The following is a 27965-nucleotide window of genomic DNA, read 5'->3' as shown; positions in this document are numbered from 1 at the left end:
CCTTACTTGAAGTATGTCCATTCCAGTAAGGTCGAGGCATTTTTGTTCGAAATATACGAAGGTGTTTGCGGAAGCCACCAAGGGGAAAAATCGTTGGCCTACCAGGTAATTTCATGAGGGTATTAGAGGTCATACATGCAAGCAGACGCAAAGAAATATCTCAAGAAGTGTAAGAAATGTCAGAAGTTCGCACATTAAATACATTAACCGCCCAGAGAGCTTCTACCTTTGACCAGCCCGTGGCCCTTTGCAATGTGGGGCCTGGATGTAGTGGGACCACTCCCAACTGCGCCAGGCAACAGAAAGTTCTTTCTTGCAGCAACGGACTACTTCACAAAATGGGTAGAAGCAGAAGCACTCGCATCCATAAAAGAAAAGGACATTAAGAAGTTTGTCTGGAAAAACGTTATAACCCGGTTTGGAATACCCAAGGCTCTAATATTTGACAACGGTACTCAATTTGATGGAAAAATCTTCAGGGGTTTTTACGAAGAATACAAGATAGAATTCTACAACTCTACGCCGGCATACCCCCAAACTAATGGCCAGGCCGAAGCTTCCAACAAAGTAGTCTTAGATAGCCTGAAAAAGAGGTTGGAAAAGTCAAAAGGCAAGTGGGCTAAGGAACTTCCCCACATCTTATAGGCTTACCGAACTACATCTCGGCGATCGACTAGCGAAACACCTTTTTCCTTGGCTTATGGCATGGAGGCGGTAATCTCTTTGGAAATTGGCCTCCCCACCATCAGAAGTGAAACTTTTGATCTAAACTTGAATGGTGAGACCATATCCCTAGAACTCGACCTTGCAGAAGAAAAAAGAGAGAGAGCATTGGTGCACATTACCTCGTATCAACAGGAATTTTCCGGGAAATACAATAAAGCGGTACACCCCAGGCAATTCAAGATTAGAGATTGGGTGCTGCGCCAAGTTATGGGAAACACCTTGATACGTGGAGATGGAAAATTAGGACCTAACTGGGAAGAACCATGCAAAGTGATTGGTTTGGCTGGAAAAGGGGTATATCACTTAGAAGATATGGACGGCAAAGCTATTCCACGTCCATGGAACACGGCCAATCTCAAAGTAATTTATTTTTAGCTTTTTCTTAAACACTTGTAATCTTTCTTTTTCAATAAAACAAGTAGACATTTTTTCGGTAAAAATTATTTCCTCTATTTGTAAAAGTTGTTCGCCCGAGTGGGGGCAATCAAGAAAGCTGGCAGGTTTGACCAACACTTAGTTCGTTCTTCAGCCGAGATAAAGATCTAGACTCAAGAAGGTTAGCAGGTTTGACCAATACTTTTTTCTTCTTCAGCCGAGATAAAGATCTAGGCTCAAGAAGGTTGGCAAGTTTTACCAACACTTAGTTCGTTCTTCAGCCGAACTAAGGAAGTAGGCTCAAGAAGATTGGCAGGTTTGACCAACACTTTTTTCTTCTTCAGCCGAGATAAGGATCTAGGCTCAAGAAGGTTGACAGGTTTGACCAACACTTTTTTCTTCTTCAACCAAGATAAGGATCTAAGCTCAAGAAGGTTGGCAGGTTTGACCAACACTTAGTTCATTCTTCAACCAAGATAAAGATCTAAGCTCAAATAAGTTGGCAGGTTTAATTAACCTTTTTCTTTTAGCCGAGATAAAGATCGAGGCAAAAATCTCGGTTACAAAGGTTTTGTAGTTTCCTAAGTTTTTTTCAGCAGAGATAAATATCTCGCCCGAAAAAGGTGGGCAGGATAAGGAAGGGTCGAGCAAACTAAGCCGGCAGGGATTGCAGTAAAAATGATACACTATAAAGCAAAAAAGTGCTGTAATCGAACAAGAAGATGTGAAAAAAGAAAAGTTTCTTTTATTCATTGGAAATTAAGTACAAAGGGTGGGGCGTATAAAAGGAAAAAGTGCGACAAACAAGAAAAATAGGTTTTGGTGTCAAGTGAACAAATCATCAAGATCAATGTCCAGGTCAACCCAGAGTTCGCCACTGGGTAGACCGGTTTGGGCAGCTGCCTCTTGGGATAGTTCGGTCGCAAGCTCCACGTTAACTGTGCTTGGCACAGGTTAGCTGAGCGGATCCACCCGAGCTTGCAAAGAAAGCTGAAGACCGAGGTTGGTGTTGGCAGGATGGGCATTAGTTGGATCAGGGGTCTCTTCTTCCTCCTTCCCCTCTTAGAGAAACTTTTTTTAGACCGCGTTTGCGTAGTACGTCATGTAGCTCGGTATGAAGTGAGAAGGAGGGTTCAGAAAGCTCGGTGTCATGCCACTGACCGAGCTTGGCAGCTGTAGCATTCCACCCGTATTTAAAGAAAATATCTTTTGCTGCTTCACACTGTTGGACGTAAGCTTCTTCCTCCTCCTTATAACCTCAATCTTCAGCATCCTCCATCTTCTTCTTCCACTCCTGGATCTTGGCGTTTTTTTTTTTTCCAGTTTGGCCAGCTTACGCAAATAACGGTCTTTTTTCTCGGACAAGGCTTTTTGTTTATCAGCCTCGGTCGTGCTAACAAGCTTAACCAATCGCTCATTCTCCGCAACCGCCACGACCAGTTTTTCCTTTAGTTATTTTAGCTCAGCCGCCTTGGCATTAGAATCAACCACGGCCGACCGCGCTGTCTTCCACAGTTCAAGCACACGTTTGTGCGCTACGTGGTTTTTTTGCAGTGCCTGCGGTTTAAATAAAGGGGTGTTATGTTGCAAACCGTGCAAATTAATAAAGCTAGCAAGTATAGGGCTTACCAGCACCATGGACTTTGAAGTCAAATTGCCTTTAGTTCGGTCAAATGATCGTGGTGCTCCATGTCAGCTAGCAGGCAAAGGCTTTTGGAAAGGTTAAACGCGAGCATGTGGTCCTTCTTAGCAACCACCGAGTCCTTGGTAGACACAGCCCGGTTCTTGTAGGACATTGCTGGTGCCCATTCCGAAGGGCTCACTCGGTTAGGTCGGGCAGGTTCTAGGTTCGACACCACAGGGTCAGGAAGCGCAATCTCTTCTTCATCCACCAAATGTTGTGGCTCGATCGACGAGGTGCGCACGCGCTTACTTGGCCGAAACGTGGTTCCCCTTGAGGTTAGAAGGGCGACCACGATCTCACACGATTGACCGGAGGAAGCTTGTTCGGTTTGGATTGTGGCAAAAATTTGTTCGGTGATAAGAGCTCACACGACTCTCCTTTTAGCTATTTCTTGCTCTTCGATGAGGGGAATAAAGTTAATCTGAGGCAAGCTAGGATTCAGTTCGGGTGAATACTCAAGCAAGAAGTCTGTGACTCTGCTTTTTCTCTTACCGCTATACCGATAAGTTGGCTTAAAATTTAGGAGCTCGATCCTATCTCGGTTGCAGTAGCGGAGCGCGGCTCAAAGTACGACTTGGTTGGTGTAGGCAGGATTTAAGCTGGTTCAAATCTACACAAGGGACAATCACAAGGGTTAGCACAGTGGTTGTTTAGATAGCAAAAAAAATTAAACCGAATTGCTCTTACCAGCTGTTCCTTTATTCCAATTTATATTATAGCTCGGTATTTGGCCTTCTTGGCCTTTAAAATTGCATGACACCCAGAAAAAGTCATCATCGTTCAAGTCTTTGTCCGGTGTTTTCTTAATGATTTTCTCTCGGCCTTTCCTGACTCTAAGGTAATAAACCCAGCCGTTGTCATTCTGGCCGAGTGAATATTGATGGAATAGCTCGGTCAAACCGAGGTTGAGACCAAGGCGATGATTTAGCTCGGCAGTCCCGTTAATGATCCTATAAGTGTTGGTTGACAATTGAGTGGGACATAGCCTGGTTTGTCTAAGGAATTCACAGATTAAGGGTTTGACGGGGAACTGAAGTCCCCTCTCTACAATGGACAACACAATGAAGGGAACAAAGCCTGACTTGCCCCATGGTGTGGTGTTCAGCTTGGCTAAGGAAAGGTGGACGTTGTCTGGAATGTGGTAATCTCTTCGAAATTCGGCCATAGCTCTAGGGAAGTCCACCAGAAATCGGTATTTGCCGATTAAACTTAAAAAATTACTATGTTAAATTGTACACGGCGGCCTAGCTTGGTGCTGATGTGATTTTGGTTGGCTCGGTTGAGCAAAAACCGCCTGGGGGCAAAGTGCAAGGATGTGCCTAGCCAACCTAGTCAAGTCTGCAAAGTAAAATGCAAAATAAGCCTAGCTCGGCTATAGGTGGGTCACAAGCTATGCCTAGTTCGTCCAGAGAATAGGACAGGCTCAAGGATTATAGCTCGGCTGTTGATCAAAACATTTTTAGTTCGGTCAGGTGCAAGCCTAAAGATCGCAAACAAGCTCCTATTTCGGTCACGGGACGATTTTGGATCTAAAATCGTGTTCGAGACTAGTCCAAAATCCAGCCAATATGTTTTTAGGCTTGAGCATGTGATTTTGGGTTTACAATATTTGTTCAAACTCTAGTAGATCTAAAAAGCATATATGGTGTTGAAGTGCTGGTCTTTAGAAATAAATAAAAAAGAACATTAGCAAAAAGGAGAAAGAGGCGTGAGGGACTTACGGATTTAGAGCATGAAGACGAAATCCAATCAACAAGAGCACCAGCAAAAAGGTGAGTAGAGCCGGTAATGTAGTTACTTGGGTTGAGACTAGAGCACAGGAGATACAGGTGTGGAACTCAGAATGCAAGGGAAAGAAAATAAACAGTAGTGGCCTTTCGAAAAAGTGAGGCTTTATAGTCTAATCAAAATGAGCGAGACTGTTCAAATTTCAGACAGTACGAGACGGCTATAACAGGGGTGCTTGACCAATGGGGGCATGCCATGTGTCCAAAGGAATAAATGACGTTTCAGACGTGCTAGAGTAATGGAGCGACGTGCAGAGCAACTGACAAGACGTTTCCAAACCGAACAAATCGTGAAACAAGGCAATATTGAGCTCAGTTGAATTTTGTGCATTCAGCTCGGCTTTGAAACAATAATCCCAATCATGCTACGCAAATGGGATTAATGGGCAATTGAGAGGGTAATTTATGTGCATAAATGGGGCCGAGCTAGGTCCATCTGTTTTAGGCATTGGGCCGAGCTAGGTAGTCTCCTCCATTGGGGCACGCTTCTGGCCGAGCTAAGAGCTTCAGTAACTCGATCTTAAAGCATACAGACATTAGGCCAGGGTCTGAAACAGGTGGACTAGGTGTAATCAACAGCTCGGACCAAGGTATAACTTGTGTTGTGTACCAAACTGTGGTTTATCTCAGTTGAATAAAATCTTGGTTCTGTCCAGCCTAAGGTAGGGCCATGCTAGCTTGGTTGAGCGTACTACCAAGCTAGGGTAGGAGGTTTTAGCCATCTTACTTAGTTGGTAGTGAGTAGGGTGTTGCTAGGATAGATATTATCCTTGGAAGTGTGTTTCCTAGCAGGACTCTGCTAAGAAGAGTTGGAGTCCTACTAAGATTGTGCCAGGTAGAATCTATAAAAGTTCATGATAGACCTATGTACAGATATGACAATTCTGACTCTCAAATACACAAAGTTTTTGTGTCTATTGTCTATTTTGCTGACTTAGGCATCAGAGAGGTTTTCGGCACACCCCAACCGACTAGCTCACATTTGTGTTTTCAGGGAGTAAAACGACTACGTTTGGAGAAATGCAAACTTGATCAACAGGATTATACGAGAAGATTATTTCCTACTCGTACACACGCTTTTTCAGCCAAGCTAATCCCTTACTAAGGTGGATTACTAAGTCGCTTATACTATCAAGCGGCTCTCCCAAGTCATTACCAAACATGATGTAGGTGGGACCCACAACCATCCTAGTCTAGTTTTGCCGCTTCAAACATGACATTAGAGATGAAGTTTTTTTTTTTTTTAAATTTCTTATTATCTCAATGTATTTCTTTATTTTGATTTAATAAAATTTTCATTTTACTGATAAAAAAATAGTGAATGGTTGGTGTGGTGAGAGCATGTTTATTCATTTGTGATTTAACCATGGAGAGTTGGTTTAAGCCTTGTTTGGGAAGGACGATTTTTAGCCAAAAAATTATACCAAATTGTAAAATTATTTTCTTTATTTTTTTTTTTTAAACATTTTCATAAAAATTCAAAAAAAAATCACTAAAATATCAATTTCCAAATGAGCCCTAAATATGAAGTTAACAAGGAAGAGAAGAAAAAGGTGGTGGTTTAGATGACGTTTTCTTTCATTTTCTTCTAAGCTATTTGCTCCTCTATTTTCTCTGACACAACATTTTGAATTTTTTTCCCTTGTGGTTGTTGAAAAAAAACATAAGTGATTTGTGGTGGTGAAAGCATAATTGGAAGGGAAGAAAAAACAAAATTTGGTGGTTTAATGGTTTCTTTCATTTTCTTGTTTATTTTCTCTTCACTTTCTTATGTTATGGTTTCTTTATGGAAGAAGAAGCTTGTTGGGCGGCAGAAGAGAGAGGAGCTTGAAAGAGAGGTATGGCAATGATTCTGTGTCTTTTGACTTATTTCTATTGCAATGTTGCTTTGAAAATTGATACACACAAGCACATCAATAGGTGATGGATTCCCTACCTGGTCTATCATATTTTGCTTCCCTTCACAATGATGTTTATTTATGAATTTGGCTCTTTTTTATAAAATAATTGTTGGGTCAAATTGGAGCTTTGATTTATTACCCATTTAAAGGATAATTTAAAAATCTATGGAAACTCAGTTTGTTTGAAGGACAATTTCACTTCGCAAGTTCTTATGTTCTTTTTTTTTTTTTTTCAAAATAACTAAAATGTTTTTTTTCCAATATTTCAAGCTTCATTTTAGAATATATATATATATTATATTGCGTTTCCTTTTAAAAAAGGCTACAATAGTCTGCCATCAACCTCCACATAGCAAGTACTTTAAGGCTCATTTTTAATTTCATTGCTTGCCCAAAAATGGAAGCAATAAATAAGAACCATACTTTGTTATCAATTTCATATGTAATCTGAAAAAATTTAGAAAATCTTGCGTATATCATTAAAAAATTTTGTTGTGTGTCAAGGAATCAGTCCTAATAATAACAACGGGACATCTTCAAATTGGAATTTTTAATATAGCCACTATAATATTGAAACTCATGCAAACAACAATTTGTGTTGTTAGGTCTCGATACTTCGCAAAATGCTAGAACATCAACAAAAGGTTCATGAAATAATGGAGCATGTGCATCATAAACATGATCTTTCTGCTCTGTTTATCTCAAACCACCTTCCTCCCAAGGTAATATTTCTTAATTTATCTTTCTTCTTACATGTTTTGAATATCACTATAATAAAATCATCTTGCATTGAAATTTATAGTACTTTGAAGTTGAAGAGGGCACCCCTACAAGTTCCACAGTGATTTTACCGCTGATTACATGATCATGTTTTGAGGATTTTGTGTCTTAGTTAATATGTTCACCACATCAACTAAGAGAGTATTATTGTAGTGATCCTCAAAAAATTACCTCTAAGCAATGTTGAATATCATTCTTCTTGGTACCAAATTGAAGTGTAATAGGAAAGAAAAAAAAATTTAAGGTTAACAAGAGTCAATTCAGGAACTCACCCACTCTATAGGATTACTTAACTTCAAAGGTCTCTCCCATTCATGGTTTTTTTTTTTTTTTTTAAATTTATTTGTGTTATACTTTTTGGCTAAGTTATAGTCTTTAACTAACCACAAACTCAATTAGATCATGATGACTCCCTCAAATATAATTATAATTCCACTCTAACTTCTAGTAATTACACATGTATATACATAAGTAGTGATTTTTAAGCTAAATCGAAACCAAGTTACATGTTCAATTTGAATTAGGCAACTATTTTTTCATATACATAAATAGCTAAACGAGCTATCATAGGAGACTAATCAACCTAATTGTTCATAGTGTGGCATTTCTCAAATTAAAAATCAATTAATTTTTCACATAAGTGGACCCAAAAAAAATGACACAAAATAAAGGGGATAAATATTTCAGCAATGTTAGGTATCATGAAAAACTTTTCATGAAAATAATCATGAAAGTTTTGTGACCCTTGAATTATACTTAGAATAAAGCATCACACACTAATTAAGGTAATCTAAGGATCATAATTCTTTCATGATCATTTTCATGAAAAAAATTTCATGATCCCTAACTTTTCTCTAAATATTTTGGAGACAAAGGATCCCATCCTTTAGGCTTGCTTTGGCACAATTTATAAATTATATTTTTGTACAACTTTGAGATAATTTTGTTTTATTATTTTTTAAATCCATCTAGGTTAGATGATGTTAAAAATTTGAAAAAATTAAAAATATTTTGAAAAAAAAAAATCTATTTTAAACATGAAAATAAATAAAATTTTATCAAAGAACCTTAAAAAGTTTAAGCTGAAATTGTTAAAAAAAAAAAATTCAAAAGAAGAACCTTTACATGAATCGTGACACAATTATAGTTTAAAAAATTATTCAATATCACTTGTCACAAACACATTCTGACCTCTATTTTTTATGAAATTCATGTAAATCTCATGTCAATACCACCAACGATACTGAATAATTGTTTGATATACACTAATGAAATAATTGTTTTCTCGCATGTTTCATTGCTCTAGCCATGCACATTTCAACATTGACACACACTCTGTTGCATGGATTTTTTACAGGTGAAAGAGCTGCTGGCAGAGTTAGCTATGGTTGAGGATGAGATCTCTCGAATGGAAACCCAAATCAGCCAGCTCCAATCCGGATTGAATCACGAAAAAGAAGTCACTAAAGAACATCATAAGATCAAACAATTGCAACAACAACAACAAAATGCAATGTCTCCAAACAACACTCGTGGTGGGTTTTCATCATTTTCGCTGAATTTCAGTCCCAACAACAAAGTTGAGAGTGGAAGGATGCCATTCGAGACAAAGGCTTTGCATTTCATAAGTAAAGCGATAAAAGGCGATTACAGTTTGAATTATGAAAACTTTAGTAGTTTTAATGAGAGATTATTGTTAAGAAATAATCACAAGGAAAAAAGCTTGAATGATGAGGTTGGATTTCAAGACCACAAGGCTTTGAGGAAGAGTGGGATGCTTAAACCATCCTCACCAATGCGTGAGTCTAGACAACCAACCCCCAAGGTATGTCTCTTCACCCTTACAAGAACAACAACAACGACATATTACATGCCCCCAAAAAAAAAAAAAAACTCAAAAAATTATTTAAAATTTCAATTGTGTGGATCATATTTATTATATATGACTCACAACACATAAAGTTTGAATTTACACCATACATTCATTTTGTGAATACATTTTAAAATAAAATTTTTGAATTTCTATCTTTTCTATTACAACAATATTACAAACTAAGAATACCCATCACATAATCTTTCACAAACTTGTGGAACCCAAGATAAACCCTTGTAGGATTCATAGTGAGAAATTGTGTGATTGAATTTTTTTTTTTTTTTTTGGGTAATTTTATTTAAGTATATATTTAGAAAAATATTTACATATTAATGATAAATTTTATACATATTAGAAAATCAAATAATAAATTTTTTCATGCATTTGTGATTAATTTTTAAAAAATCTCTGACATGTTATTTTTTCTTTTTTCTTTCTTTCTTTTTTTTTTTAATTACTATTTTTCTATTGGGAAATGATTTTCTTTAGTCCAGTGTTTTGGACCCAACAGAGAGTGTGCTGTTTGGGCTGTGGTGGATTCCATCATGGTCCATTTCTAAGTCATTTATTTTGTAGCCCATTTCTATTTAAAAAATTAAATCAATATAATTATATAATTTTATTATATTCAAAAAAATTTAACAAGTATAATTTTAAAATAAACTGTCTATTTTATTTTTTTTCAAAACAAATATAATAAAATTATAGAACTATAGTTATTGAACAAATTATTATTTCTTCTATATATAGATAATGTATATATAAAATCCATCAAGCTAAATAATCTGAGACCTTTAATAGGCCCACCAGCCCAATAATCCTCTAAGTCACACACAGCGTCTGTTGTGTGACCAGAAGAGAAATCTCTCAATTATTTTTTTGGAGTAAATTATACTAAGAGAGAGTTGTAGTTCTAATTGTATTAATTTTTAATTTTTTTTCATATTGTGTAAAATTCAATTTGAAATGGCTAGTCCTTTGAAATAGATTATTTAGCCTTTGATTTTTTTGTTCAATTTCCTAATGAATGTTATAGTTATATTAAATTGATAAAATGTAAAAAATTAAATTACAAAATTGACATAACTAAAACTAGAGAAATTAAATTAACAAGTGACGAATTACGAGGATGAGAGTCTTAATTATATGCCCCGGGACTTTATGTTTTCAGAGAGAACATAACATGGAGGTCACAAACCCAATCCAAGCAGAAGAAGAAAGCATCCAGAAGTGGTCACCAAACAAGCTATCAGAGAACATCATGAAGTGCTTGATCTTCATTTTTGTGAGGCTACTTAGAACTTCAAAAGCAATGGAGCTAGAGAAGTCGGGACCCATTTCAAGGTCTGCTAACTTCTCTTTAAGCTCAAGAAGCTTCCGGGTTGACACCATTTCCAACTCAAATGCAAGCTTGTTGCAGAAAGAGTTGAGGCAACAAGATCCTTATGGTATATTCACTACAGATGGATCCATCTCAAGGGACATTGGGCCTTACAAGAACTTGGTTATATTCACTTCCAGAAATTTGGATCCCAAATGCATCTCCCACTCTAGCTCTATTCCTCTGGTACAAAGGTTAAGGTATCTCCCAAAACTTTTACACTGTGTTTGGCTGTGAGATTTGAGGAGAGATTTAAAAAGAAAAAAGGAAAAAGTGTATGAAACTAGGTGAAATATAGGTATGTTTTATTTACATTCCACCTACATTTTTCATTTCTCTTTCCAAATCTCTTATCAAATCCCCAACCCAACACAACATTAGGTTGGGATTACAAGAAATTATTTAGGAAAAATTGTTTCCTTTAACAAAACAAGTGGAACCCATATTTTTTTTCCCAATACACATAAGAAATTAAAACAATTTTTGTTTATTTTTTTCTTTTATTTTACTGCCAAGCATAATGGAGGGAGGTTCTAAATAATCCCACTTAATTTCTCTCCACACCTCTATATGCATAATAAATCTTGTACCATAGGGATAAATATTTGTACATATGGATCAAGAGAGAAATTTGATGGGTGTTTTTAATAACTTTCCTTAATAGACATGTAAATATTGGGTCAAACAGTCTTTCCAAGTAGCATTGTAATACTTTATCTTAGCAATGAGTCGTTTTACATAAAGTTGGGTAAAAGTGAGAGATAAAATCAATCTCATTTCATTTATTCAGTTTTGTTGGTCGGTGTCACCATGTCACGTATTCTATTTGATCAGTTCTATTGATACCATATTATCATTACACCCAATGTCTATTGAATCTATTGTTTGGTCTCTAATGCATATGCATTCTTGAAACCACAATCTAATCTATGTACTTCTTTTTTGGTGTTGCGAACTATACAGGGTTTTAATGAACAGTCTCCAAAAGGTGAATTTGAGACATTTGAGTTACCAACAGAAGCTTGCATTCTGGATCAACATGTACAATGCTTGTATCATGCATGTATGTATAGATGATTTAACAAAACTATTCTTTATTTTGTTTTTTATTTTCTTGCATTTTTCTTCTTTAAATCCCTCATGTGTGCTACTCAAACTCTTCATTTTCAGGGATTTCTACAACATGGAGTCCCTTCTAGTCCTGAGAAACTTCTTACATTGATGAACAAGGTGTGTTACAAATGCCTCAATAAGCTCATAAAGTAATTCTATCCTCTACGAAAGTTACATTTTTCTTTTCTTTTCATTTTTTTTTTTTTTGGCTGGAGAAAAATGAATCATTTATGTTGTGTTTGGTTGAAAGATTTGAGAAGGAAATTGAAAACAGAAATGGAAAAGAAATGTGAATAAAACATACCTATATTACATCTAGTTTCACACACTTTTTTCCTTTTCATTTCTAAATCTCTTCTCAAATCTCCCAACCAAACACAGTATTAAGGTTCTTCAACAAAGTAGTCCACAAATTCAACAAGGGTAAGCTCAATTTTATGATAGGCAAGACACCAATTTTTTTAGGAAATTTTTTTTAAGGTCCCTAATATTAAGATTTTATAAAATAAAAGATATATAATATTCTCATAATAGTTAAAGTTTTTCAACACTTCTACAGAGAAAATTTGATTCAGGGAAATTTTGCCTTACTCAGAAAAATTTCAACCTGACTAAGAGAAATTTCAATTTTAACAAAAAAAATTCTCTGATTACACAAAGAAATTTTAAAATTTCTCTGAGTTGGGTGAAATTTCTCTGAGTTTGACGAAATTTCTCTGAGTCAAATTTCTCTGTGAAAATGTTAAGGGACCTTAGCTAATAAAAAAAATATCTTGGACCTCTTGTACTATACAAATTAGAGATGGGTGTTTCACTAATTTTTCTCTTTTTTTAATACTACAACCTCCAATTTTTTATTTATTTTTTTTAAATGATGGGCCAACTAATTAGAATTGGTAATATCAATATATTCATTCTAAAAAATAGATTGAGCGGTTGCATATTTTATTAATAATTAGAGTTGTAATTTTGAAGCTTAAACTGACTTCAAACTAACCAACATGTTTGGCTTGAATTGGAACGTGTAAGTTACAAATCATTTTTCTTTTAATGAGAAATATGTGAGTGTTAGATATCCCGTGATAACTTTTTTTATTATTATTAGATTTGACAATAGAATTCATTATATTTAAGTATTTGAAAAACAGTATAAGATATATACATTTGTGATAGATGAAAAATATCACTTGACAGTATCACGTGGTAACCTCCCATCATACAAAAATTTGTTAATTTTGATTGACCATTTGGAACAAAAAAAGTACACATGCTCAAAAAAAAATCTTAATTATATATTGTTCCTGTGTTTTATATTATTTTAATTATATTGTGAGAGTTGAATGATATATGTCGTTTAAATTCAGGCGACGCTCATCATTGGAGGCCACACAATTAATGCTCATGCTATTGAGCATTTTATTTTGAGAAAACCAGCATCTTCGATCTTAAAAGAGGTACATATTGCTATTATAGTATTAATAAATTTAATTTAGCAGATAATATATAGGCGCCGTTTGGGAAGAAAAAAATAAGGCTTTTTTGGCTAAAATAGTCACAAAAAATAAAACAGACTATTTTTACCACAAAAAACAAAACATCAAATCCAACCCATAATCATTACAATCCTCTCTCACAAAAAAAGTCAAAAAAGTCAAAAAGCCAAAAAGCCCTTCCCAAACCAGGCTAAAATAGCTCAGACTAAAAAAGTCAAAAAGCCAACTCACTTTCCAAACGGAGGCATAAGAGGAAATCATTTGTCATTGTGTTTGTTTCTTGTATGATCTTATGAGAAAATGGTATTGTTAATTGTATGTATAGGTTAATAGAATGAGCGATAAAGAGGACAAAGAAGCCATTGTTAGACAACTTTATGGGCTGGACTCATCAGACCCCAATGTCACTTTCTCTCTTTGCTGTGGCACTCGTTCTTCTCCAGCTGTAAGTCTAATTCAATTCAATTCCATGTCCTTTTTTGCAATTTATTTAATTTCAAAAAAAAGATTTATGGAGAGAAGTAAAAATAAAATAAACATATAAAAGTTATATATATTTTTCTTCTTTTTCTTTCATTTTTCTTTCTCTTTATAAATTTTTTTCTCAATTTTATTATCCAAAATAAATTTAGTTACACAATACACTTTTTGTGTACTTTTTTATATTTTATATTTCTGTGCAGTTAACATTATCTTAAATAAAATATTTATACAAAAAGCCCATTTAAAAAGGTGTTTTCATGATATTTTTAAAATTATGAAGTACAATAACTAGTGTTTAGACTTGAAATAATCATTGATAATTCAATTCACAAAAAATTAGGTTCATATCTCGATATTACTCTTCATTGAAAACACTCATAATTTCAATAAAGCCATAGTTACATTCTTCTACAACAACTTTTTGTATACATTTTACAAGTGATAATTCAGTATTTTCAAAATATAGACACGTGTTGTTCTATAAGATTTTGATTGGTAGAGAAGGGTAGGGGCTCACGATTTATATTGGGGATGGAGAAACAACATGGGGCTAAGTAATTAGTGATAGACTTAGAGTATGGCCACGTAGTATTCCGAAATTATTGAATAATTTCTCACATTTTACATAAGATCAGAATTTCTTATCTAGGCCTATTAAATTTAGGAGAAATCACATGTTAGAGGCCTTTGCAAAGATTAATTACAAATCTACAATAAAGTTTATGACCTCATCTTTTAATATTTATAAAGTTTACCATTAATCTAAAAATATTTATGGAAGTGAAATTATTCTTTAAATTAATCAACAATGCTATGGACTCAGAAAACTTATCCAAAAACACTAAGAAAATCTAATGTGTGGTTGAGATTTATTTGAAATGTGGATCCCACTATATAAAAATTGAATCTAAACCACACATTTTTTTATTTTATTTTTTTGATCAACATTCTAAGTAGTTAGATTTGTTAATTTATTAGTAAAATTAATGTACCACTTATAGAGCCATCACTACTCTATCAATTCGAATCACTGGCATTTCCTTATTGCACCCTAATGGTGTGTTTGGTCGGAAAATTTGGAGAGAGATTTAGAAAGGGAAAGAGAAAATGTATGTGAAATTAGGTAAAATTTACGTATATTTTATTCATATTTTACCTACTTTTTCCATTTTTCTTTTCAAATTTCTCTTCAAATTTCCCAACCAAACACAAGATAAAGGTACAGTTACATACCAACTTGCCACAAGGCCTTGGCAACCACACATTACTTTTTCGGGTAAAATTCTTAACAAATTTTTAAAGTTCCTAAAATCTTTTCTGTAAATTTATTGAACACTCTGTTTCTTATCTTAATTGCTCTTTGTTTTACGAGCAGGTGAGAATATACACAGCAGAAGGAATAGCAGCAGAGTTAGAGAAATCAAAGGTAGAATACCTTCAAGCCTCCATTGTAGTGACAAACACAAAGAGGATTGCTCTCCCTGGACTTCTTCTTCGAAACATGCATGATTTCGCCAAAGACATGGACTCACTTGTTGAGTGGGTTTATCACCAGCTTCCAACTTCTGGGTCTTTTAGAAAATCCATGGTGGATTGCTTTAGGACACTCAACACCGCAAAGGTCTCTACCATTGTTGACAAAACCCCGTATGACTCTGAATTTCAATATCTCTTGTCTATATAAAATTTAAGAGTAATGTAATATACATAAACGAATTTCTAATCAGATCAAAAATAGTGAGATTCATATTATTTATGTGGGATCCATGTTTTTGAGTTTGATGGTAAAAAATTAAAAATTCGTTTATGTATTATCTCAACTCTTATTCAGTGAAAACTTACTAGAGATATGTATGCAAGAGTTGCTGGAAGACATTATGCAAAATTCAATAAAACTATGGCCAACATTTGAGAATTTGGCTATATTTTAGTTGATTTTTTTTTTTTTTTTTTTGAATATTTTATCAGATAAAAAAAAAAAATTGTGTTTAGAATAATTTATAGATTTTTTTTTTTAGTTGAATAGATAATTGTGAAAGAAAAAGTAATTGATTAATGTATAAGATGTGACATTTTGTCTTACTGACTATTTTAACATTTTTTGGGTTCAGAATTTTATCATACCTTGAAAAGGAATATATGTTAGCAAAAATCTGATTTGGATTAAATTGGCAGAGTAGATTTGACAAACAATGCCAATTTTTATAAACAAAGATCAAATCAAACAATTGTAGTTGATGTCTTATGTCTTAACAAATTCAAGAACATCTTTCGATGTTGTAATGTAAAGAAATGAGGATAAACACACTGAAAATTTGATTAAAAACAATTAAACTTGTTACTTTATTGTAAGAATCAAATTACGAGTGCCAAGCATTACAATTGACAGAGTTCAATAACACTGGTTACAAAGATTAATAGTTAATTTACTCCTAATTATAATAACTATTCCTATTATACTTTAAACTACTCCTAAATTTCACAAGTGCTGTGAATTGAGTTAGAGGTCCTTTCTTCTTCGAATTTCTAGCTTTTATACTACTACATTGGCCAAGAGATATGGCCATGTGTCCACTTGCTAGCATCTCCCATTTACCCATGATTTATAATTGCTGCAACTGCCTTCAATTCATTTTCTCCATGAAACAGTCACGTGTCATGACTGTGATCTCTCTCTCTCTCTCTAGATCACCATCTTCATGCCCACGGTTCTTGGACCCTTATTGCTCATATTCTTGGCCTTTGACATCTCTGTCAACAGAGAATTTTGAATTTTGATGCCAATAGTGGTGTACACTGAATTGTTATAGAATGGGTCCTAAATTTGAAATAAATTGATTACATACTAATTTTTTTAAATAAAATTTTGAATAAATGTAGATTATATATTATATTTCACACTGTTTTTTTTCTTCTTTTTTATATTCATAATTAAACTTAATATAATTTTCATTTCTCAATATTGCTCTACATATTTGATGCACCCCAATCGGTAAAGTCCGAAAAAAACAATGCCCGATAGCGCCCCCCAGGAATCCCAACAGAATGATTGTTACTCTCTAGGAATCACAACCAGACAATTGATAAAAGTAGGGATCGTGATCTAGCGAAAATAATTGAAAATAATTATAACTCTATGAAAGTAAGCAATTCAATGTGTTTTATATCACTACAAAATTTTCTCTTACATCAGCAATAAACCAATCACATTACAATTATTTAAGTAGCTCATATTGGAACGCAATTTTTCCTCACTATAATATCAAGTATTTAATATTTCTTGTGCGAACTTAGTTAGAATAAGTTAATTCAGTCTTTTTGCCCTTTTTTTTTTTTTTTAATTGATGTAACTCTTCATGATTTTATTTTTTTTTTTTTTTGTCAATTGATAAAAAAAATAATTATAAATATAAAAAAATTTTACATCATCAATCAATCAGGCCACTAACTCATAATAGTTAAAAAGTTAACAAAACTTAACCAAGCCCACCAAGCCCGATCGTCATATACAATCCATATAATAAGAAAAAAATCAATCACCACAAAGAGTTTCAAAACCCTAGTGCTTGATTTTGATTTTAGTAATAAAGGTTTATTTTTTGTTTATTACACGCACCCCATAAAAATAAAAATATAAAAAAATATATAAAAAAAAAAAAGGTAAACTTATGAATTATATTTATTTTGAGTTTGACTTATATTCTCCCAACTTTAAATCTGGAAATTATAGAATGTTTCCGAAACATCACGTGTCCATACTCTTTAACCAATCATCATTCAATATGCCTCTTCATATTCCTCAATCACCCAACACAATACCGTATCTACTCACATTTTTCGCTAATCATAATATTATAAAATATTACATGTCTATACTCCACAATTAATGAATAATTTTTCCTTTTAAGTCTATGTCGTAATAAAAATTTTCTTAATAAAACTTTGATGATTTTGGTAGCATTTTCCTTACTCCATGAAACACCCAAAGAAAGTAAAAGGACCCCCGCTCTCATGCCATGGACCAAGCAACATCAACCACACCCAAGCCCTTGTCCAACACTAAACCATTCCACACAGCATCTGAACCAGCAACTACATTATTCCCACAAGGTGGTTGACCACCATGCATCTCATCACAACCTCCCAGCGAGTCACACTCATCCACCACCTTAGCCCTCACTTTCCTCCCATTTCCACTCAAAACCAGCACCATCTTCACACACATTGATTCCCCATTGTACCACCCGGTCAACAGCGCCACCACTCGCTCCGCCCCCTGGTGGTACTCGCCATTGCACTCCGATTTCCACCCATACCCTCCTTCAGTAAAATCACGGTTGGTGAGCTTGAGGATGTGCCTGGAGCCAAGCAGTCGTAGGCTGAATTTTGACATACAAATGTGGATATGACTTTTTTTGACATGTACGGAAGGGCATTTTTTTTACCTCCGTCCGTATATATAGTGGTTCGTACAAATTATTTTTTTGGCGTGATAAATATCTACAATTTGGCATGGTAGAAATTAGTATTGGACGCTGTACAAATTAGTTTTTGGGGTGGTACAGATTAAATTTTTGGTGTGGTACAGGTTACCTTTTGGATATTAAATTTGGTTAATCCTCTATTATGTATGGAATTAAATTATTGAGTTCGTATGGAATTTGTATTACATTTAGAATTGGACGTTCAATATGAACTTTTTGGATGGTTCGAAGTGATATGTGTGCACATTGTCGAATGGTTATTAATATATTCAATATTGATGGATTATATTATTTATACAAGGTACAAGTTGCATTAATAATGAATACAGGTGGTTCATAAATTAAAAAAAAAAAATGTAGTGTAGTATAGTATTTGGCGACTAAATATTTTGGTAGCAAAAAACGTAAGCAAATGTTTTGGTGACTAATAAGAATTAACACTTTTGGCAACAAAAAAATTGGTCGTTAAAAGTCTATTTTTTGTCGGCAAAAGTTATCCGCGACCAATTTTTTTTGTCGCTAGTTTGGTCGCCAATTGAGGGTCGGCAAAAGTAATTCGCGACCAAAATTTTCGTTGGTCGGGAAAAGTTACATTTGCCGACTAAATTTTTGGTCGCTAAAACATTTTGGTCGCGAAAAGTTGCCTTTTACCGACCAAATTTCTTAGTCGCCAATTGTCACATTTCGCGACCAAAAATTAGTTTGGTCGCCAATTGTGACATTTTGCGACCAAAATTAGTTTGGTCGCCAATTGTGACATTCTGTAACCAAAATTAGTTTGGTCGCCAATTGTCACATTCCGCGACTAAAAATTTTGGTCGCCAATTGTGACATTCTGCGACCAAAATTAATTTGGTCGCCAATTGTCACATTTGGTCGCCAACATCCAACAAAATAAACCTGTAATTTATAATAATCCATCCAATTTATTCAATATAATCTGTAATTTGCAAAAATCATTCAAACCAACAAATAAATTGAATCATGAACATTCAACAAAATACATAAATCAACCATTTCTAAACCTGTTTAATTAAAATCAGCAACTATTATAAGTTTTCATCCACAAATAATTCCAAACTATATATTTCATCTAACATAAAAATTTAAGACATAACAAATACTTGTTATTATGTTTAAAATTTTTATCCATGTACATCAACCGAAAAATATAACTAGTAGTCTACTAAATATTTTCTATACACACCCATCCAAAAATATAACTACTAGTGTATCTAAAAATATTACTACTAGTCTACCCTTTTTCTACCCATATCGAATCTCTAATCTCCTGGACTGATAGTCAGTGCAGTTTGAACAGGAAACAAGTTCTCTGTAAGTGCTGGACGCAGGAAACCATCCTTCCAAATCATACTTCTTTGCAGTTGTATCATTCAAAGCACCGGAAACAATAGCCACAATTTGATAGGGTAGTTTTAGCTGCAATAGAGAGAATTATGTCATACTTGTAGGAAAGAATTTTTGCATAATTAAATAGAAAAAAATCAATTCGTCATCAGCAAGAGCCCATATATAGGACCCTCGAATTTCTTTGGCGTCAAGTGGCAGACTTTTTAGCATTAACCAAACGAAACAACCAATTCCAAAATCACTCATCTTACATGACATTACAAAACCTGGCAAGATAATCTATATGAGTACTATAAGAAACATTATCAAGCATCTCCAGATTAAAAAAAAAAAATGAATATAACGAAGAAATAACCAAAAATTATACACATCATTCCCCTACAATTCTGAGGGCAGGAAAGCTCTATACCGTCTTGTAAAACTCTTCTGAGTTCGTTATCATTTCCTCGTGCATGTCCCAAGAGTCATATATGTTAAACCTACTATATGTGATTTAAAACAGTTACGCATATATAAGGTAAAAAAGAAGCATAAAAAAATTAATTTTGTGAACCAAGTGGATCTAATTGGGCTGATCAAAATTTTGTGCCTTGTTAATTGCCTTGTTAAGAGTCAAGGAAGATTTCTCCTTCCTGGACTATGACCTCCAACTCACAAAATATATATATAGAATTGTTTGATCTAAATTCATTCTGAGTGACATTCATTTAGGTCACCCTTAATGAATCTATCACATATTGAATTTGTTTGCCTATATTTCTAACGTGTTTGGCAGTAGGGGTTAGAAACAAAAAGTATTTCTTGTACACATTTTTGAAGTATCCATGTAGGCATTTTAGCTACTGCCCAAAAGAAGACAAATAAACGAAAGAAAGAAATAATCCATAGTTGGTCCTTTTCCAGAACAACTATGTCATCAAAACCATTACTCCCTAATCTCGTGACAATCAGTACCAAAAAATTACCAGAGACCCTATTGATGGAGTGTAATTAAAATCATCAAGAATAAAAAATCTGAAGGAGTATAAAAATATGATCCAACAGTGCTGACTTGGTGACATGAGAACAAATACCTCTACTAACCAGAGAGAATAAGACTGAAAAGCAAGCAGTCCACATGAAAATATAAACTTATAAATACATGGTGTAAAATTTTGGCACGTGATAAAAATAATTTGTTAGAAGTGGAAATATGACAAAGAAATAAAGTAACATACATTAAATTCAGTGTTGGGTTTCCGTAAAAGCATCTCCACATAACTGGCCAATCCCGCAGCTGTTGGAAACAACTTAAAGTCAGATCAATATTCAACTTTCTGTACACATCAAATTAGGGATGAGCACCAAACATAAAAAAAAACTAAAATTAGATGGCTTGGTCATGACCATTTTAGCTCAAAGGATGAGAAACAGATAACAAAAGGGAAAAGGATGACTTGACGAGAGTTAGTATTTATATTTAAATAAATCACATCGAACATTAAAGGTACTGACCTGGACCTATGGGACCAGAAGTTGTCACAGCAACCTTTTGGCCAGCTGAGACAGAATAAGTTGGAGCATGTATATAGTAAGGTTGCTGAGACAGAATATTCTGTGACAGAATAGGTTGATATACAGAATATATTCTGTGACAGCTTGATATATTGTACAACTAAATATATTCTGTCTCAGCAACCTTAATTATGTATATCAACTTCTTCTGCACCAGCTGAGACAGAATAAGTTGGAGCATGTATATAGTAAGGTTGCTGAGACAGAATATTCTGTGACAGAATAAGTTGTCACAGCAACCTTTTGGCCAGCTGAGACCAGAAGTTGTCACAGCAACCTTTTGTATATCAATTACTGTAGTCTCTCAACAGCCAAATCTAATGTAAACATGTATTTATGTTCTTCTTAACAAACAAGTTGTTTGGTTTGGTGCCCTAAACTCTAAAGTAATTAATCAACTCTACAGAAGTGAACAAACCTCCATGAATCAGGAATATTTATGATTGGTTGATAATCTTAATCATCTCTTTTAAGATTATCAGGATGTACAGCCCCTGCAATATCAGGAATATTTATGTGTATATGAAATGAGATGTTAATAAAACATAAGATTTTAAGATAACATGCAGTGGTGGCCTTGGTAACTACCTTCTGATTGGTTGATAAGGTTTTCAACACATAAGGGCTCATCATGTAGAACTGCACTTGAACATCATTAGACACGTATGGTTCCCAATTTGTTCCAGACCACTCAAAAATCTCAATAGAGTATTCCTGCAAAATATTCACATTTGTAAGAATGTGGCAACAAAAGTTCCATTATTTGTAATTTAATCTCACAGCAACCAAATCTTGACATAATGAATATGATGTGGCATTACCAGGTCATCATTAATCCTATAAATTGCAGGCTCATCTATTTCCCCAACTTTGTGATGTCTGACATTAACAGCCTGAAGATCAAGAATACAAGTTAATACTACACACCAACAGAGGGTGCAATACATCATAATCATGTGGAAGTTTGAAAAATCTTATGAGAACGTCCTTTTCTGGTAGCATTTTTATCCCTTAAAGCTTTAAGTCTTAACTTGGCCAAAGTTGATAAAATATACAGTCGTAATCAGATACAAAGATAACCAGATATCAGGCAAGTTTGTTCCTCACCTCCAGATGACCCCTTTCATGGAAGACCCATTTGCTAAGTTCAGTCACAAACTGCTCATTACCCGATTTTTCGTACCTGTCACAATTTCTATTTACATCAGATTCTTTGGTCTTTAGCAAAACACCGTTAAATCTATAAACTATTTCCAATAACAAATAGATAAAAACAAGGACATATGGAAGGCTTGGAAGCTAAAAAATTCTGGGAGGCTTTGGACATCCCTAGTTCTGTTCTAGACTCTTTCTCGGTCGACCTTATCAGTTGGGTTAATTCCAATTGTTCATCCCACTGTCATAATCTTTCAACAGTACCCTGGTCTATCCTTTTCCCCATCTCTTGTTGGTACATATGGAAGAACAGAAGCACTTGCACTTTTGACCCAAACCACCCTCCTTTACTCACTCCTAGGGCGGTAGCTCAGACTGTTGAATGGCAGTTCATAGCCAACCTCTGTCCCAACAAAACCCAAACTCCTCCCATTACTGTTAGCTGGACAACCCCTAGTTTGGGCTCCTTCAAGCTCAACACGGATGGAGCATCTAAAGGGAATCCAGGACAGGCCTTTGCTGGTTGTTTAATTCAAGATCATATGGGCCGATGGATTTGTGGTTTTACTAGAAACATTGGTATTTGCTCAAGCATCATGGCTGAGTTTTGGGCCATGAGGGATGGGTTCAAGCTAGCCCTTGACAACAACATAATGAATTTGGAAGCGGAAACTGATGCAGTGCTCTTAAAACAACTCATTTCTGGGTCTAACACAGAAAATTACCACCTCACAAATTTTATAATTGACTGCAGGTACCTGTTGAGAAGGTAGGGTGTGGTGACTTTTCATCATATCTACAGAGAAGCCAATAGCTGTGCAGATATTCTAGCAAATCAAAGAGTGTTCTTTGCTTAAAGTTTTGGTGTGGTGACTTTTCATCATATCTACAGAGAAGCCAATAGCTGTGCGGATATTCTAACAAATCAAAGAGTGTTTTTTGCTGAACGTTTTCGTGTATTCTCCCCCACTTTTTTATTTCCATCCAACTAGCAGTTGATGCTAGAGGAGTCCTAGTCCTAGTCCTAGAATGTTCTATATATTGCACCCCCCTGTATTTCCATCCAACTAGCAGATGATGCTAGAAGAGTCCTAGAATGTTGTAGTAACTCTATTATTTTATCTATATATTGCACCAGTTCTAACCCCCCTCCCCCCCCCCCCCCCCCCCAAAAAAAAAAAAAAGAAAAAAAGAAAAAGTTAGATGAGATAGGGTGTAAATGGTTAACTTCAGTTGTTACCAGGACAGAGGGTAGTGATAGTGAGGATAGTGAAATTGATACAAGTTAATCTTGACTTAGGACTTAATAAAACATGTGGCCCTAGAAATGTACAGTCAGATAGCCAATTCTAAACAGTTGGGACAAGGCTCTGTTCAGAAAGGATAAATGAGATAGGGTGTAAATGGTTTAATGAGAATAAGAGTCTTTATAAAATTATAAAGTCAGAGATGTGGTGTGTGCACCATCAAAAAGTTAGAAAACATGTGAAAAACTATTGTAATTATTAAAAAGAGAAGAGGAGGATTATTAAAAATTCTCATGCACCCAACACAAAAATTCAACTATTGCACCATCAAAAATTCAAGTAACAAGTCTTTTATTGTAATTATTAAAAACTATTTCACATCTACCTTTTTCAAACATTCACATGCACCCAACACAATTTCCCCACAATATTTTACAAATAAAAGAGAAAAAATGTCACACAAGTTGCATCTAAGCAGGCCACACCATACATACCAAAACCCAACCAAATTTGAAACCATTTATTGCCCTAACAATTCAATACTTGCATGAATCATCAATGACAAAATGTATCACAGTTCATAAAATATCTATCATTTAAAGTGTCTCATTCTATTAATCTTAGATTTACCTCAAATCATTAAAATAGTACAAACCCAACAAGAAATTTAAAATCAAATTGATGATCAAACACAATTGAATAAAAAATAGACATGAAAGAGATTGATAGAAGACCATAATAGTTACACGAAGATTACTTCAAAATGTATTTTGAAAGGGAGATGAGGGTTAATTTTGACATAAAATGATAAGTTAAAAAAATAAAATAATTACTTGAAACATTAATTTGGTTGTTATGCACAAATCAAACATTTCACATTTCATACTAAGCACCAAAAGCACACTACAGCAGAACAAGAGCTAGGGCCAAACCAATGCTGCTGCTGCTCACCAGGTCATTGCAGATTATATACCAGGTCAATGACAGAATAGAAAAAACAATAAACTATAAAAATATTTTACCTCGACCCAAAATTCTAAAAGCATGAATGGATGATTGTGACTGTTCTTTTTTTAAATTCAAAGCATTTTATGTAATCACGAAGGCAATTTTTCCTTAACCAGTGATTAACAAATTCAACTAAATTTATTCACTTTAAATACGTTAGTGGTGACTGGTGACAATAGTCTTGAGAGTAAAGTGGACTAGAACTGGATTGATGATAAGTTCAAAACTTCCTTGACTTTTTTAAGTAGCCACATAGAGTATTGACTTAAAATATGAAATTCAGTACCAGAGAAGACTGTCCCCAGTTTCAGTTTGGTTTTACAAGGATGTTGAACTCCCAACAAATGAGCACTAAACCTCATAAAAGAACTATTTTACAAGCATAGATAAGAATTTTGATAGTTACTGTCAACAAAAAGTATGCTCACATGAAAGAATTTAATATTTTTCTGGATAAGCTGAGAATATCAAATAATTTAAATGATATCTACTTTAGAGTTCAAATGCATACCTCTTCCTCAAGTGCTGCATGGCGAGCAATACCGGCCAAACAGTAGAGAGAATTCCATTTGTTTTTCACACCATTCCTAATGTTAACATGAAATGAAGACAAATGTGAGATAAATCTAATCAATTTCCCCACACCAAAACTAAAAGAAAAAAAATTTGTTACTTGTCCACAACTAAAACATTTCTCTTTTACAATTATCCACCCAATGGAATTCAGTTGTATGTGTTTCAAGTCATGGCCCCGCAAAACTAATCCCATGATCATGTTGAAGAACTGTCCAAAACTCCTACACAGCAGTTTATGTTTGATCAACCAGTTTTGAAGGTCCACAATGAAAATATATAGGTAGGAAAGATCCATTTAAATATGCTTACAATAATGGAGCACAAGCGCAAGGCCACTATACACAAGCCTCACAACTTTCCCTGATTTTCCTTTTCTTGAACCCTTATGAAACTCAGTTCCATACTCGGCAATGGGAATAAAACCAGAGCCCCATTCACCTTTTGTATGCTGCAATTTGATACAAACTGTAGATTGTTAGGCTGAAACAGTAAAACTAAATCAGTCACCAAAAGCAAGAATGAATAACTATGTGAGCATAACTTTTGTGGTATATATATATATATATATATATTTTTTGTGAATGATAGAAGGTTAATTTAGCCATGACATTTCACTGCAATGCTCACTAAGCTAAGGCTACATTCCGATCCTCAATGCACAAGTCAGAAGAAGAAATCTAGAAAATAACCATCTTGCGGTGTACAAGAGTTCATCAATTAAGTGAAATTCCAAATAATTAACTGCGACTGTGCTAAATCGCTATAAGCTGAGAGCCTGAAAGGTTGGCTATCCTTAAAAATCGTTATTCATATGAATGAAGCGAGAACAACATTTTCGCAACAAACTGCATTCAAAGTCCTAATATCAGCAACTATTTTCTTTCTTCATTAAGACATTGACAGAGTTTGGGAATTTCGAAATTTACAGTTTTATTTTCACTTTATTAATCAATGATCTTAGTTCCAACTTAAGTGATCTTAGTTCCAAAAAGAATGTTCAAATAGTTTAGTAATCTTGAACAAAAATCAACACCATATGCATTGAAAGATCTAACCAATATATCAGTCATTGTTTAATTTCACAGAATCACAATCCTAACTTTGACTCAAAAAAAACAACAATCCTAAATTCATAGAATGTTCATTAATAGAATCAAAGTCTCAAATCAAACACACAATCCTTAATTTAGAATCCAAGTGTCAAATCAAACACACAATCCTTAATTTAATTCATAAGCCCCCCAAAAAATTTCAAATCAATCGCAATAGAATCTTCAAGGCAAAATACAACTCGTAACAGAAAATTGATGGCAAAATCGTAACCCTAATAGCAATTAAAGGCAAAATGCATACCCTAGTTTTGCAATCTTGGTTTTACCTGAGGAGTTTCCGCCGTCGTTACAGGAGTTTCTGGCCGCCGTTTTTAGCGTATGAGAGGAGTCAACTCTTGCTTGTCTACACAACACAAAGACGAGTGGGATGAGAAACGGATGAGTGAGAGGGTTTTGAAGAGTTTAATCGGCTCCAACTTCTCCACCTAACACAGAGACGAGAGGGATGAGCAAGAGAAAGTTTTGAAGAGTTCAATCACAGCTCCGATTTCTTTACAGGGATGAGACAGAGGGATGAGCGAGAGAAAGTTTTCAAGGGTTCAATCGCAGCTCCGGTTTCTTTACAGGGATGAGAGAGAGGGACGAGAGAGAGGGATGAGCGAGTTCAAAGATCCCTCCAAAATAATGGGGAAAACATGTGTCCCTCCAAATCCTCCAAGATTTGTAATTTTATAAATCATGGAAAGAGAGGGAGTTGTAATTTTATAAATCCTCCTAAATTTGAAATAAATTTTTTGGTGATTAAATTTTTTTTGACATAAATTTAATTTTGATTTTGACAAATATTAATATCAAATAATTTTAATTTTAAAATTTTGACATAAATTTAATTTTTTTGACAAATATTTTAATTTTATTTTCCATTCGGTGACTACATTGTTTTAGTAGCCAAAACTCAATATACGGCGACTAAAATATTTTTAGTCGCTAAAAATAAGTTTTTTTGCGACCAAAATTTTGGTCGCCAAAAGATAAAAAATAATTTTTTATTTTCCATTCGGCGACTACATTGTTCTAGTAGCCAAAACTCAACATACAGCAACTAAAATATTTTTTGTCGCTAAAAATAAGTTTTTGGGCGACCAAAATTTTGGTCGCCAATTCCACAACCAACTTATTTTTGATATTACGCGACCAACTTATTTTTTGGTCGCCAAAATGTGACCTTCCGCGACCAAATTTGTAGTTGGTCGCCAAAACCATACCACTTTCTGCGACCAACTCATTTTTTGGTCGCTAAAATATAACCTTCTGCGACCAATAATATTTGGTCGCCAAAAATAATGATCATTCGCGACTAATTAACATTTGGTCGCCAAATGTCATTTTTTCGTGACCAAAATTTTTTTGGTCGGCAAAAGTGGTCGCCAAATGTGTAAATTCTTGTAGTGAAACGGCTTTTGCGACCAAACAGTTAGTAGCTAAAACAAACCAGAATGATGGGAAGAAACTATTGTTGACTAAATATTTTAGTCACAAAAAGCACGACATCCTTTGGCGATTAAAATGTTTGGTGGTAAAAAATAATGACATGAAAATTAAGAAACTTTCGACGACTAAAGTTTGTAGTCGGTAAAAGTAACAATGGCTAAATTCCATGGTCGCTAAATGTATGTATTCTATTGGTGACTAAAACTTTAGTCTCTAATAGTTGAACTTAGTTTATGTTAGAACTTTCTGCGACTAATATTTTAGTTGCCAAACAGTCACCTTTGCCGACTAAAAATTAGTTTAGTAGCCAAACGTTTACTTTCGGCGACCAATAATTTAATCGCCAACAAATCACCTTTCCCGACTAACCAAAAGTTTAGTAGCCAAAATTCACCTTCGGTGACTAATGTTTTAGTCGCCAAAAGATAACA

The 27965-nt window shown here is 34.5% G+C and overlaps 3 protein-coding genes across 12 annotated transcripts; 1 reads left to right on the top strand and 2 right to left on the bottom strand.

Annotated features, from left to right (window-relative positions):
* The first annotated feature begins 6129 nt into the window (after positions 1-6129).
* Positions 6130-15531, top strand: LOC114273070 (uncharacterized). Its single transcript, XM_028214839.2, has 9 exons — positions 6130-6410; positions 7079-7195; positions 8611-9078; positions 10298-10707; positions 11471-11570; positions 11678-11737; positions 12985-13074; positions 13439-13558; positions 14972-15531. The coding sequence occupies exons 1-9, from the start codon at positions 6300-6302 to the stop codon at positions 15278-15280; spliced, it is 1785 nt and encodes a 594-aa protein (XP_028070640.2). The 5' UTR covers positions 6130-6299; the 3' UTR covers positions 15281-15531.
* Positions 15532-17605: 2074 nt separating this feature from the next.
* Positions 17606-21429, bottom strand: LOC114273082 (ripening-related protein 3-like). Its single transcript, XM_082905023.1, has 5 exons — positions 21424-21429; positions 20946-21045; positions 20669-20727; positions 19351-19520; positions 17606-17954 (listed from the first exon to the last, which is right to left on the bottom strand). Exons 1-5 carry the CDS (start codon positions 21427-21429, stop codon positions 17606-17608), a joined length of 684 nt encoding a protein of 227 aa, XP_082761149.1.
* Positions 19117-27488, bottom strand: LOC114284795 (dolichyl-diphosphooligosaccharide--protein glycosyltransferase 48 kDa subunit-like). 10 transcript variants are annotated; one of them, XM_082905799.1, is made up of 9 exons: positions 26370-27488; positions 25301-25439; positions 25089-25212; positions 24927-25002; positions 22113-22188; positions 21827-21898; positions 20946-21719; positions 20669-20727; positions 19117-19520 (listed from the first exon to the last, which is right to left on the bottom strand). In XM_082905799.1, the coding sequence occupies exons 4-7, from the start codon at positions 24944-24946 to the stop codon at positions 21462-21464; spliced, it is 426 nt and encodes a 141-aa protein (XP_082761925.1). In that variant the 5' UTR covers positions 24947-25002; positions 25089-25212; positions 25301-25439; positions 26370-27488; the 3' UTR covers positions 19117-19520; positions 20669-20727; positions 20946-21461. The 10 variants fall into 10 exon arrangements, with proteins under 10 accessions (XP_082761925.1, XP_082761927.1, XP_082761930.1 ...); XM_082905801.1 differs by having other exon boundaries at positions 25119-25212; XM_082905804.1 differs by having other exon boundaries at positions 20946-21499; positions 21594-21719; positions 24927-25439.
* Between the last annotated feature and the right edge of the window lie 477 nt (positions 27489-27965).

The sequence above is a fragment of the Camellia sinensis genome, chromosome 14 (assembly GCF_055761805.1).
Source record: "Camellia sinensis isolate YWXY chromosome 14, ASM5576180v1, whole genome shotgun sequence".
NCBI classification, from domain to species: Eukaryota; Viridiplantae; Streptophyta; class Magnoliopsida; order Ericales; family Theaceae; genus Camellia; species Camellia sinensis.
The sequence above is the reverse complement of the archived record's forward strand: the minus strand, read 5'-3'. Positions and strand labels throughout refer to the sequence as shown.